The sequence below is a fragment of the Eumetopias jubatus genome, unplaced genomic scaffold (genome assembly GCF_037043125.1).
Source record: "Eumetopias jubatus isolate StellerSeaLion01/CBP00866 unplaced genomic scaffold, mEumJub1_p1.0 scaffold_7, whole genome shotgun sequence".
Classification (NCBI taxonomy): domain Eukaryota; kingdom Metazoa; phylum Chordata; class Mammalia; order Carnivora; family Otariidae; genus Eumetopias; species Eumetopias jubatus.
The window spans coordinates 98,027,907-98,040,785 of NW_028274813.1; the positions used below are offsets into that span (position 1 = coordinate 98,027,907).

A 12,879-nucleotide genomic window follows, 5' to 3' on the forward strand; every position below is an offset into this window, starting at 1 on the left:
ATGAGCAAATTAGTAATATGCTCATTATATAAAAGGAAACTAATTAATTAATGTTAGATAATTTGCCCAGGATCATACAGTCAGGGTTTGAACTCAGGGTAACTAGTTCCAAAGCCCATGCTGCTTCTAGGACATCAAAATTTTTGTAGACATTCTGCCTACTTTTAGGAATATAAGAAATGTATTTTCCTCTTTATTTATGCCTCTGTTAGTCTTTATTATAACCATATTTGCCTTCTTTGAAGAAGTAACACAGTGGCTACATTTTACTCATCTGAAAATTTCTGTCTTTATCTTACAACTTAAACAGACAGACTTCTTCACCATTCTCCAAACTTAGTCCTTTGTCCCTCCGCCAGAACATTATATAAGGTGTCAATAAACATCTTCCAAAAAGGGCCAGATAGTAAATATTTTAAGATTCGCTAACTGTACATTCTCCATTGTAACTACTCACCTCTTCCCACGGTAGCATGAAAACAGTCATAGCCAATACATAAATACATCCATAAATGGATGAGACTGTTTCAATAAAAGTATTTTCGAAAACAGGCCCAATTTGACCTGCAGGCCTTGATTCATTGACCCCTAGTGTAAATCGTCAACTTATTTGCCCATCAGAATTTATGTGCCAGGGAAATGTAAGGAGCACCATTAAGAGACCTGTGAATGCCCATCTCCTGTCAGGTGTTTGTTTATATTTGTAAAATGACCAGTTTCTTTTGTGCCTTCTTTCTACATGAAAATGTACATGATAAAACAAATACAGCAGGTGCCTCAAAGCATGCCATCCTGAAAGTAAGTTTTGCATTGAGCAGGGAACATCTTAGTAAAAGACTAGTGATGTTTAGAGGAAAATTTCAAAGTACATGACCCCTGCCCTCAAACATGTTGGTAATAATATGTTTCATCTAGCATACTATGAGCCATATTCTGAATGCTATTTTAAGTATGTAGAATGTGCCTAGCATGGCAAAAAAAGAAAGACAAAACAGGTGTGACAATGGAAATTTCAGTGTAATGTATGGGAGACTTGTTGATTCCTGGGTCGCACTACTCACGCAAGTAACATAACCAGGAGAGTCACTGTTAATGGTTTCTTATAGAAATAGAAATAATACAGGTGTTATGTATATTTTCTCAATTTCAACATTTCTTCTGGAGATTATTATCTTAAAGGGAACTGTTTCTCCTTTATGTCTGATAATCACACCTTCCTTTTCCAATCTCTTGAGCATCATATCTGTTGAAATTTGTGAAATAAACACTAAATAATTATATTGATACTAGGTAGCTTTTCATGTACACATATATATTGTCTGGTGTTTGAAATCTTTTCCTCACTTTTCTTTATTGAGGAAGATACCAGTTCTGTTCAAAGAAGAATTTACCTTTTGATGAGTCTGAAAAAATTTTCTTGATTATAAGCATTTCTGAAGATTGTAATGATCTTTGGTTTAGTACATTGATTCCTTCATGTGTGCTCCAGCATTGTTGAATAGGCTTTTTTTAAAAAACTGAAATATAAAATGAAAAGACAGGATAGCAAAACATTAGATGCAATGAAAGCAGTGATCAGAGGAAAATTTATGCATTAGAATGCCTGCATTAGAAAAGATCTCAAATCAGTAACCTAACTTTATACCATAAGAACCTAAAAAAAGAACAGACTAAACTGAAAACCAGCAGAAGGAAGGAAATAATAAAGATTAGAACAGAAGTTTTTAAAAAATAGAGAATAAAAAAACAGATTCAACAAAATCAAAAGTTGGTTCTTTGAAAAGATCAAAAATTGCCAAACCTTTAGTTAGATTGACTAAGAAAAAAAGAGTCAAATCACTAATCAGAAATTAAAATAGGGAATATTACTACCAACCGTACAAAAATAAAAAGGATTATAAAGGAATGCTATGAATAGCTATGAATAATTGTATGCTAACAAATTAGACAACCCAGATGAAATGGACAAAGTCCTGGAAATACAAACCCTATGAAAACTAACTCAGGAAGAGATAGAAAATCTAAGCAGAGTTAAAACAAGAGATTGAATCAGTAATAAAAATTCTTTCAAAAAAGAGAAGCCTAGGACCAAATGACTAATGAATTCTACCAGTTATTTAAAGAATTAACACCAGTCCTTCTTAAACACTCATTCTGGGAGGCCAGCATTACCCTGATACAAGCCAGACAGAGATATCCCAGGATATCCCACTCCCCCTGCTTGTGTTCCCTCTTTCGCTCTCTCTCTCTCTCTGTCAAATAAATAAATAAAATCCTTAAAACAAAAATGCAAGAGTAGTTCAACATATGAGAAGTGATCTTTGTAATTTATTAATAAAATGAAGGGGGGGAATCATTTGATCATTTCAGTCAGTGCAGAAAACGCATCTGAAAAAATCCAACACCCTTTCATGATAAAAACACTTAACAAATTAGGACTAGGAGGGAACTTTCTCTACTCGATAAAGGTCATTTATGAAAAACCTGTAGGTGATAATCATGCTCAATGGTAAAAGCATGAAAGCATTTCCCACTAAGATTGTGAACAAGATGAGTCATCTGGCTGTCTCAGTCAGTAGAACATGACTTTTGTTCTCAGAGTTATGACTTTGAGCCCCATGTTGGGTGTAGAGCTTACTTTAAAAAAAAAAAGGTGGGGGGCACCTGGGTGGCTCAGTCGTTAAGCATCTGCCTTCAACTCAGGTCATGATCCCAGGGTCCTGGGACCAAGCCCCGCATTGGGCTCCCTGCTCTACGGGAAGCTGCTTCTCCCTCTCCCCCTCCCCCGCTTGTGTTCCCTCTCTCGCTGTCTCTCTCTGTCAAATAAATAAATAAAATCTTTAAAAAAAAAAAAAAAGATTGAGAACAAGACAAGGATGTCTAGGGACACCTGGGTGGCTCAGTTGGTTAAGCGTCTGCCTTCGGCTCAGGTCATGATCCCAGGGTCCTGGGATCGAGTTCCACATCGGGCTCCCTGCTTGGCGGGGAGTCTGCTGCTCCCTCTGCCCCTCCCCCTGCTTATGATCTCTCTCTCTCTCTCGTGTGCTCTCTCTCTCTCAAATAAATAAAATCTTTAAAAAAAACTTTGAGCTAATAAATGAATTTGTCATAGTTGCAAAATTGAAGATTAACACACCAAAACTAGTTGTATTCTATACACTAATAATGAACAAACCAAAAATAAAATTAAGTCACCATCTCCATTTAGCATCCAAAAAGAATAAGATACCTAGGAATAAATTTAACTACAAAGTGTAAGACTTGTATACAGGAAACTACAAAGCATTGCTGAAAGAAATTAAAAAATACCTAAATAAATGGGAACATAATTCAGTGTTCATCAGTCAGAAGACTTAATGTTGTTAAGATGACAAAACTTCTCAAAGTGCAGTCTCTATCAAAATTCCAGTGGTATCTTTTTACATAAATGGAAAAGCTGATTCTCAAAGCTATGTGTAATTTCAAAGAACCCCAAATAGCCGAAACAATATTGAAAAAGAAAAGTAAAGTTGGAGTACACACTCCTTTTAATTTCAAAACTTAATCCAAAGCTACACTATGGAGCTGGCATAAGGTAGACATACAGACAAATGGGATAGAATTGAGAGTCCAGAAATAAACCCAAGTATTCATGAGCAATTGATTTTCAGCAAAGGGTACCAAGACCACTGAATAAGGATATACTATTCTTTTCAACAAATGGTGCTAGCATAACTGGATATCCACATTCAAACAAATGAAGTTGCCCCCCTACCTTCTACCATAAACAAAAATTAACTCAAAGTGCGTCAATGATCTGGGTATGAGCTAAAACTACATACTCTTAGAAGAAAATATAGGGATAAATCTTCATTACCTTGACTTAGGCAGTGGATGCTTAGATATGACGTCAAAAGCACAACAGAGAAAAGAAAAAGTAAGGTGAGTTAGACTTCATCAAAAGTAAAAACTTGTGTTTATCCAGGGACATTAAGAAGTGAAAAGACAGGGGTGCCTTGGGTGGCTCATTCGGTTAAGTGGCTGCCTTCGGCTCAGGTCTTGAACCCAGGGTCCTGAGATTGAGCCCCACATTGGGCTCCCTGCTCACCAGGGAGTCTGCTTCTCCCTCTCCCTCTGCTGCTCCCCCTGCTTGTATGTGTGCTCTCTCTCTCTCAAATAAATAAAATCTATAAAAAAAAAGTGAAAAGACAACCTACAAAATGGGACATGCAAATCATATGTCTGATATAAATGTCTAGTATTCAAAACATAATGTATAAGAATTCTTACAGTATAACAGTAGAAACACAACCCAACTCAAAAATGGAATGGTCAAAGGACTTGAATTGATATTTTTCTAAAGAAGATATACAAAAGGCCATCAAGCCCATGAAGGAATACTCAACATCATTAATCATTAGGGAAATGCAAATCAAACCACAGTAAGATACTACTTGATACCCACAAGGATGGCTATAATTAAAAACAAGTAACAAGTGTTGGTAAGGATGTAGTTAGAATCCTCATCTGTTGCTGGTGGGAATGTAAAACGGCACAGCCATTGTGGGAAACAGTTTGGAAGTTCCTCAAAAAGTTAAACATAGATACTTTTCTTTTCTTTTTGCAACATGACCCAGCAATTCTGGGTCACCAATTAATTATCACCCAAAAGAACTGAAAACAGGTACTCAGGCAAATACCCATACACAGATGTTCATAGCAACACTATGCACAATAGTCCAAAGCTTGAAACAACCAAATGCCCCATCAATGAGTGAATGGATAAACTGTAGTGTATCTATACGATGGAATATTATTCAGCCCTAACAAGGAATGAAGTACTATACAAACTACAATGAGGATGCACTTCAAAAAAATGTGAAGTGGAAGAAGGTCACATATGGTTCCAAATTATATGAAATATTCAGAATAGCTAAATTCATAGAGGAGATTAGTTGTTACAAAGGCTAGAGGAGGGGAACAATGGAAGTTACTGTTTAATGGCTATAGGGTTTCCTTTGGAGGTGATAAAAATGTTCTGTAACTAGATGGTGATGGTCATATAACATTGTTAGTACACCAAATGTCACTGATTGAAAACTTTGAAATGATTAATTGTATGCTATGTGAATTCCACCTCAATTTTTTTAAGCTAAAACGTAACAAAAATTACTTAAAATCATTAAATATGTGATAAGGTGAAAGAGAGTTTTTCTTGATTATTAGAATGGAGGTAGGAACTGGGCTACTATGACCGCTATTACAGAGTTCTGCTGATTTTTTCTGACCAGAGCTGAGGTTTATTTCTCGGTACCTCTGTGATAATCAGTGGCCAAAAGGACAACTACTAAGAGTATGGTGATGGCAGGTATTAAATATGGGGTAGGAGGACAGTCTATGTATCAGAGGGACCATAGCTCTTTTCACATGAGAGCATCCTCTGAACTGTATCCAGCACCCTTTCCAGTTGAGGTCTTTTTCCCTTAGCTACCAGAAAGGTTGGAACCAAATTCTGTCAAACTGACTTCATTTGCTTTATGTTAGGGTCACTGGTTTAGTAGGTCAGGGCTGCTGAATCTCTGGATTTCAATGAAGCACTTGACAAAGTCTCGTCACTGTAGCATAGCATAGGGATCTCCTCAGCATTTTCATCCTGATGCCTTCTTTTTTTTTAATCCCATTTTTTGTGCCCCAATACTAGAAAGACTAGCAAATGCATTGGTTGACAGACTCAGAATCTAAAAAACGCAGAAATGAATGATTATGGAAAAATGTAAGAAGATACATTTTATCAGGTAAACATTAACTGTTGTACCTGCGACCAAAAAACACAACTGAACAAGGAAACCATTGGAGGGGACAGGATTTAATAGCAACATATGCAGTAAAAAGTAACAGCATGTGATCACTCCTAACCTTTTAATATGAGCTAGCACAAATGGTTGTTTAAATGCAGCATTGAAAATGACTCTGCACTAATCAGGCCACATCTGGGGCATTGTCATCCATTCCATTTTACTAGACACTGACAAACTGAAAATAAATCCAGAGGTCTTCTATCAGAGATGGTGAGGATTACATTTAAACCCATGCCATGAGACACAGTTGAAGAAAACAGGAATGGCTAGTCTTGACAATATTGGCAATCTTCAAACAATGAAAGCTATCCTAAAAGAAAAAAGAAGAGGAAAAAGAACAATTGACTGCCTTGTATGGTCATGAAAGCATTCAAGCAAAGACTTGTGGCCGTTTTTCAAAAATATTCTTGATGCTTAAAGGGTAGAACCACATAGTAACTAAAGTGTCTTTCAACCTTAAGATTGTATAGATCTGAGTAATTACTAGAAAGCATGAGGATAGGGAAAAAGAAAATACAGGTTTAAACCAATGGTCTAATAGAACTCAAATATTTATCAGATGCATCTAAATTCAAGGCATTGTTGAAGGTTCTAGCATCCTCTGAATAACTCAGAAGTGATGATATTTTCAGGTTTGGGTTGGTATCTGTGGGAAGATAACTTGTTTCCTTGGCTTTGTTTTATAGTCTAGTCTCCTGAGACAAGATCTGGGGCTTGGAAGCCCAGCACAGCTGTCTTCTTCAGGAAAACCTGGAACACCATACTACTCATTCTCTGCCACAAGTTCCAGGAGAAGACCACTCCATGACTCTCCAGCACTTGGTAAGTGTTTTGTACGACAAATCCTATCTTACAAATGTTTCTTTTTGTTTTCTTTTCTTTTCTTTTTTTTAACCTCTTAGTCTTCTGGCTGCACTTTTATTTAGTAGAAATTTGGTTTCTTAGGTATGATGTTGATATTAGGGCTTATTTGCAGAAAGTAATGTATCTGTTAGATATTTAGTAATCAATATAATCTTGTTTGGTCATCATAAGAGGAACTAAATAGTGAAAAATGGGATTAGTTTTTCCTATTATAATAAAAATATCATGGGCTAATATTAACACCTTATTTTTGACTAAGATTGATATAATGCTGAACAGTTTACAATGTGTTTTATATACTTTGTCATCTTGTTGTTCCAACAGCCCTGCTGGTCAGTGGATGTAATACTAGATTTAACAGAAAAGGAGGCTCAAGAGGACGCATTCATATAATTAGTAGATGGTTTACCCAAGATAAAATTTAAGATTTTTTGACTCCACATCCAGTGTTCTTTGCATTTTAAGTTTTCTACTCCCATTTTTTAAAAAATTGAGGTAAAATCAGTCATACTAAAATGTACAAGTCAGTGATATTTAGTACATTCCTAGTGCTATGCTGCCATCATCTCTGTCTCGTTCCAAAGCATCACCTCAAAAGGAAACTAGGTACCTATTAAGTTTTGAACCCTCATTTTCCTTAGCTCCCTTCTTCTATGCCTTATACATAGCCTAACCAGGCCAGTCTGTTTTGCGTTGCTGCTTACAGCAAGCCTCAGGTATACTCTGGCACCTGATCCAGGTAGTATTTAAATGTGAGAATTTTTGGTGATTCCTTTATAGGAATCTTCCTTTACACAAGAAAATTGAAGTTGTGGGCGCCTGGGTGGCTCAGCTGGTTAAGCGACTGCCTTCGGCTCAGGTCATGATCCTGGAGTCCCGGGATCGAGTCCCGCATCGGGCTCCCTGCTCAGCGGGGAGTCTGCTTCTCCCTCTGACCCTCCCCCCTCTCGTGTTCTCTCTCTCTATCTCATTCTCTCTCTCAAATAAATAAATAAATAAATCTTTAAAAAAAAAAAGAAAAGAAAATTGAAGTTGTACAGGATGTTTCTATCAAGGATAGGCCAGCTTCTGAAATAAATATAGCGCACTAAAAGAAAGTATGTCATAGTTATTTATTCCAAAAATATTTGTTGACTGCCTTCAATTTGTATATCTACCTTCTGTCAAACCTAGACTTTTATGAAATAGCCCTCATCCCTGGATCTAGAGTATCCTTGAGTATATAAAAGGGTAATGATGGTCATGCTTGGCATAGAGAGCTCTGACTAGATGTGCCCACCTCTCAGCATTATGGGTGACTTAGTATGTGTAATAAAGTAAGCCCAGATGATTTAGACCAGTATAATGTTTGTTATTAAAGAAATGATAAATTGTAAAGCATCTTTTCTCCATCTTCACTTTTGTTTCCCATCAAATAAGTTAGGGTAGGAACACTCATTTGAGTCTAAATGTGTCATGTCACTAGAGAAATATCTTGTTAATATGCTATGTGAGCACATACTATGTCAAAATGCATTATTATGGACCAATATAATATTACTAAAAGGTCAGGGAGAAAATGAACTATTGATTCACTAGGAATTGGGGTGGAGGTATAAAAACTCAAGTTTTCCAGAAATTAAAACTTATATCTTCATTTTCATTTTGATTATGATAGTGATAAATACTGTTGTCTCCTCCATATCTTTACAAAATCTTTACAAAATTCTATGAGGTTGTAATATTAACCTCATGTTACAGATGAGGAATCAAGACCCAGGAAGTTAAGCAGCTTAGCCATGGCTTGGTACTGAGGCAAGCCCACTCATTTCCTGTATGAATACCACTTAGTGGAGTATTATTCCATTCTTCATTGTTATTTTTCAGTCAGCCACTCTTTCTTGGCATTGCAGTTATTCATAAAATCTCAGAGTTGAAAGGACTTCAGAGATCATCTATACCCACCTCAGTATCTTAAGCTACTTGGATGCTTTACGAAATCAGCATTCTGCAAAACAGCATCTAGCTATCTAATTTATAATATTTTGCCACATAATTTAACATAAACATAGTAATAATGGCTAAAATTTATTGTCACTCTCTGCCAGGCACTGCCCCGAACATTTTTCACGTATTATCTTTACTACAATAACTCTAAGATGTGTTATCCCCTTTTTACATCTTAGGTAACTGAAGCACAAGGAGGTTAAAAGTAACTTGCCCAAGTTCACACAGCTGCTTTATTTGTTGCTGCTGAAATTAGGAGCTGAAATTTGAATCCAGCCAGCTTACTCTCTTAACTGTTAGACTTTGCAACCCCTCAAAAGTGAACTATGCATCCCAAATTTATGTTTTTAAATACAACATTATGGATGTAATTGTGTAGTGGCAGCCAGTGATGAGATAAAAATATAAAAAGCATTTCCGGGTGTCTGGGTGGCTCAGTCGGTTAAGATCTGACTCTTGATTTCTGCTCAGGTCATGATCTCAGGGTTGTGAGATCAAGCCCGGTGTCAAGCTCTATGCTGGGCATGGAGCCTGCTTAAGATTCTCTCTCACTCTCCCTCTGCCCCTCCCCCCCATTAAAAAAAAAAAAAGAAAAGAAACATTTCTGTTCACATAGGAGGTATAAACTGTCCTAAACTAAATAGAACATCTTCTGCTAGTAATTAATCCAAAATAGATTGATGAGCTCCAAACTGATAGGAGCAGTTCAGTTAACTCTTTTGGTGTAGAGTGTGGCTTTTGCTCGAAAGATACTGTATTTATTAGTTATGAAGAGTTCTAGAAAAGCCTCACAAAGAACAAAAAATTTGCTTCTAAGTTTTATAAGTATAGAGTGTGCCAGATGTTGTTTATCTTTGGTACTTTTGTTTTAAGGAAATACAGGCTGCCTCTTGGTGTATGGACTTAGATGGTAATGAATGCTTTTCCCTATTTTTTATTGTATAAAATTTTTCCACATGCTACTTCTAAAGATGCTTTATTAGCTTTGCAGCCTCCTAGAATATAAATTTAAAGATGCCTAGCCCTAATTTAAAAAATGAATTTAGTTCTTTCTTAAACAACTGTGTGTCTTACTGTATCTTATAATTTATGACCCAGGAAAATGGATGCTTGTTTAATTCTCATATTTACAGTTTGCAAAACAGTATACTTTAACATCAGCCTTCTTAATAGTGAACTCCTCTGAAAAATCCTGAATTTCATCCATTATTTGTGTAAGATTGGAAAGCTGCACTTAACACCTTTTTTTTTTTACAGTAAATAAGATGGACAAGTTTTAAATTTTAAGTTTTACAGAGAAGTAAAATTAAAATACCAGGTGAAGCTGATTAGGTATCTCTGAAAATACGCGTGTTCTCATTTATGTCAATAAATGATTTATGTCTTATAAAGAAATATGCTTTCGCTAGTTATTTTTGAAATAATATAAACATCCACTGATAAATCACACAATAATTAGTGCTGAATTTGCAGTTTTAACCACGCATTGTAAACAGTAAATGTTCTTACAGAATACTAGATGACATTGTATATGACAGTAGTGCCTGTATTTAATAGTTTATGTGGTATTTCTCTGACATGATGACAAGCATAATTTTTCATTTAAATTTTTAACCTAGTAAGTTGTAGCACAGCATTAGCTTTCAGTCTGTTTAATATGCTTTTAAACCTAATTCTTCATGTGATGTGGACACTAAATTTGCGCCTCTGTTAAGCAGTTGTATTATTTTTTTCTTTTAAGATTTTATTTTATTAGAGAGAGAGCATGAGCAGGGAGGAGAGGCAGAGAAGCAGACTCCCTGCTGAGCAGGGAGCCCAATGCAGGACTCGATCCCAGGACCCTGAGATCATGACCTGAGCCAAAGGCAGCCGCTTAACCAACTGAGCCATCCAGGCACCCTAAGCAGTTGTATTATTAAAGTGACCTGTTGCACCAAATGCCCTCTGCAAATGAAAGTGAGATATGTGATATAAAGTGCCTGGTATGGAGCCTGGCACATAATGAGTTTTTAAGAAATGTAAATTCCCTTCACACATGCTTATTGGTTTGTTATTTTCTTTCTTGTTTTACTTTGTTTGCTTTCATCTTCCTAAACTTATGCGTTATGTATTTCAGAATATATCACTTCATTAGGAGAACTGTTTTGCCCAGGAACCAGTTAGAAAGAATGAAACCCCCATCCCTGTATGCCCTTCCTTATTTCTAAGTACTGAAAAACAAGGCACTAGAAGGAAAAATTCTTTCCTGTTCACTCGAAGTCTGACCTTTTTTAATATAAATGCTGATGAAATATCTTGTTTTCCATGTGCAGATCCTTTGCAAGCAAAGAAAGTCAGAAAGGTGCCTCCTGGTTTGCCTTCTTCAGTAAGTACCCATTTTTTTGACTTGGTGGTAAACAAACCGATTTCAGGTATTCAGTATTTGCTGGCTGTAAGGATATCTTCGATTGGTGTCAGCAGGTACACTTCACATAGTAACTGTTCACTGTTTAATGGAATCATTGATTGAGATAAATCCACATTTAATGTTAGGTTTTCAGATTCTCTGCAGTAATTTGTAGCTTACTCATATGCTGTTACTCCATGTCCCTGTCATTTGAATTCCTCTCTTGGGAAGAGGACTAGGCGGTAGCTGTCAAAGAAGATCTCCTGTACAGGTCTTTTGATGTTTAATTAGTCATTATGTTGCTGAACAGGAGGACAGACAGAGATTAATAGCTGAGAATCTTAGAAATTTACATTTGTAATAATCCCAGTGGAGCTAAAGACATTAAGATTCGGAGGACATGTTTGGCTCAGCTTGCCTCAGTAGGACTGAAGTTATTAATATGCATAAATCACCGAGTCAGATGTTCATTGTGAAGCCCTTGTGGATTTTAAAGCCTTCATTAAGCCTTTCCTAACTTCAGCCTAGCATCAGGAAAGCTTTCAAGCAACTAGTTTGTTGATCCCCCTTTGCTCAAAAAATATATCCTTTGAGAATAAAGAGCTTTCGTGAAGGAGGTTGGAAAGGTTTGGTGAACGATCATTAATGGCTGTGGTAATCTAATGCTGGAGGGGTGTTTGTCCTGTTAAATATACTTTATTCTTTTAAAGAGTAAAGGTATTTGTAAATGAACCTACATCATAAATCCACCTACATTTTAAAAATCTCTGGTGTGAGCAGGGAAGATTTTTTTTCTCCTTTCTCTTGGCTTAGAACAAACGGGGAGTGGGGCTTTTGGATTGAGGCCCCATGCCTTGTAGGGTACATCTCTTTGTTGTGTAAATGGATGTTGGGCTTTTATTTGGCAGTACTTAACACATGGGCGCAGGTGCTGCTGGATGAGTCACAGCTCATCGAAGTATACGCTGAATGGAATATCCGGCTTGGCAAGTAGTAATCTAGACGGAGCAGCATGGGTCTGAGCTTTTTATTTTTTATTAAGGCTGAAGTAGAGATATCATCTTTTTGGTTGTTTGCCTTCCTTCTTTCCTGTGTTCTTCCCCTGCCTTCTCTTTCGTGTGATACATGAAAAACTCAAATCTGAAATCCTCTTTGAAACTCAGTTCCAGATGGATCTGAGTTTTATGTAGCCTAGGGCAGCTGTGCTCTGAACCTGCAGCCTACCTGGAAGGTTGGATTGCAGCTGCAGGCATTCTTAAAAGCTTTTGCTTGCATAAGCACTTGGGCCCACTAGAGGCTGAATAGCTGCTTGATAAACAAAATGAACACAATGCCTCAAATCATTATTCCCGAAGACAGGAATTTTTTTTCAAGAACAGCTAAAAATAGTTGGGCAATTTACATTTTAACAGTTGTGTGCTGTGCAGGGGTAGGTGGTTCAACAGTATAACAGATGATTTCTGCTAGATTAACAGAAATCATATTTAAAACTGACAGAACTGCTAAACCATGTAACCGTGCAATTTTCTTGTAATTTATTGCCATAATTCAATGAAAGTAATAAAAGTTAAATTGCATATTAATATTTAGCAGAACTGCACAGGTGAAAAAAATTATCAGATTTGTAAGTGAAAAATTCATCCTATTTCTCTTAGCCTGACATTGATTTTAAGAAACAACCTATTTTCAGTGTTTCGTAGTTTTTTCATGTTTAAAACAAAAGGGCAAAATAGAACAGCCTGGAAAGAGTATACACACAAGAGGTAACCATTATTCCCTCCAGTATTCCCTAATCATAACAGCATT

The 12,879-nt window shown here is 36.5% G+C and overlaps 1 protein-coding gene across 5 annotated transcripts in view; it reads left to right on the forward strand.

The window, feature by feature from the left end:
- Window positions 1-12,879, forward strand: part of TCF12 (transcription factor 12) — a 373,959-nt gene that overhangs the window by 282,926 nt on the left and 78,154 nt on the right. For all 5 annotated transcript variants that reach the window (XM_028100191.2, XM_028100192.2, XM_028100193.2 and 2 more), the window contains 2 exons: window positions 6,524-6,659; window positions 11,000-11,052. In XM_028100191.2, the coding sequence (XP_027955992.1) occupies window positions 6,524-6,659; window positions 11,000-11,052 (189 nt within the window). The remainder of the gene's footprint in view (window positions 1-6,523; window positions 6,660-10,999; window positions 11,053-12,879) is intronic.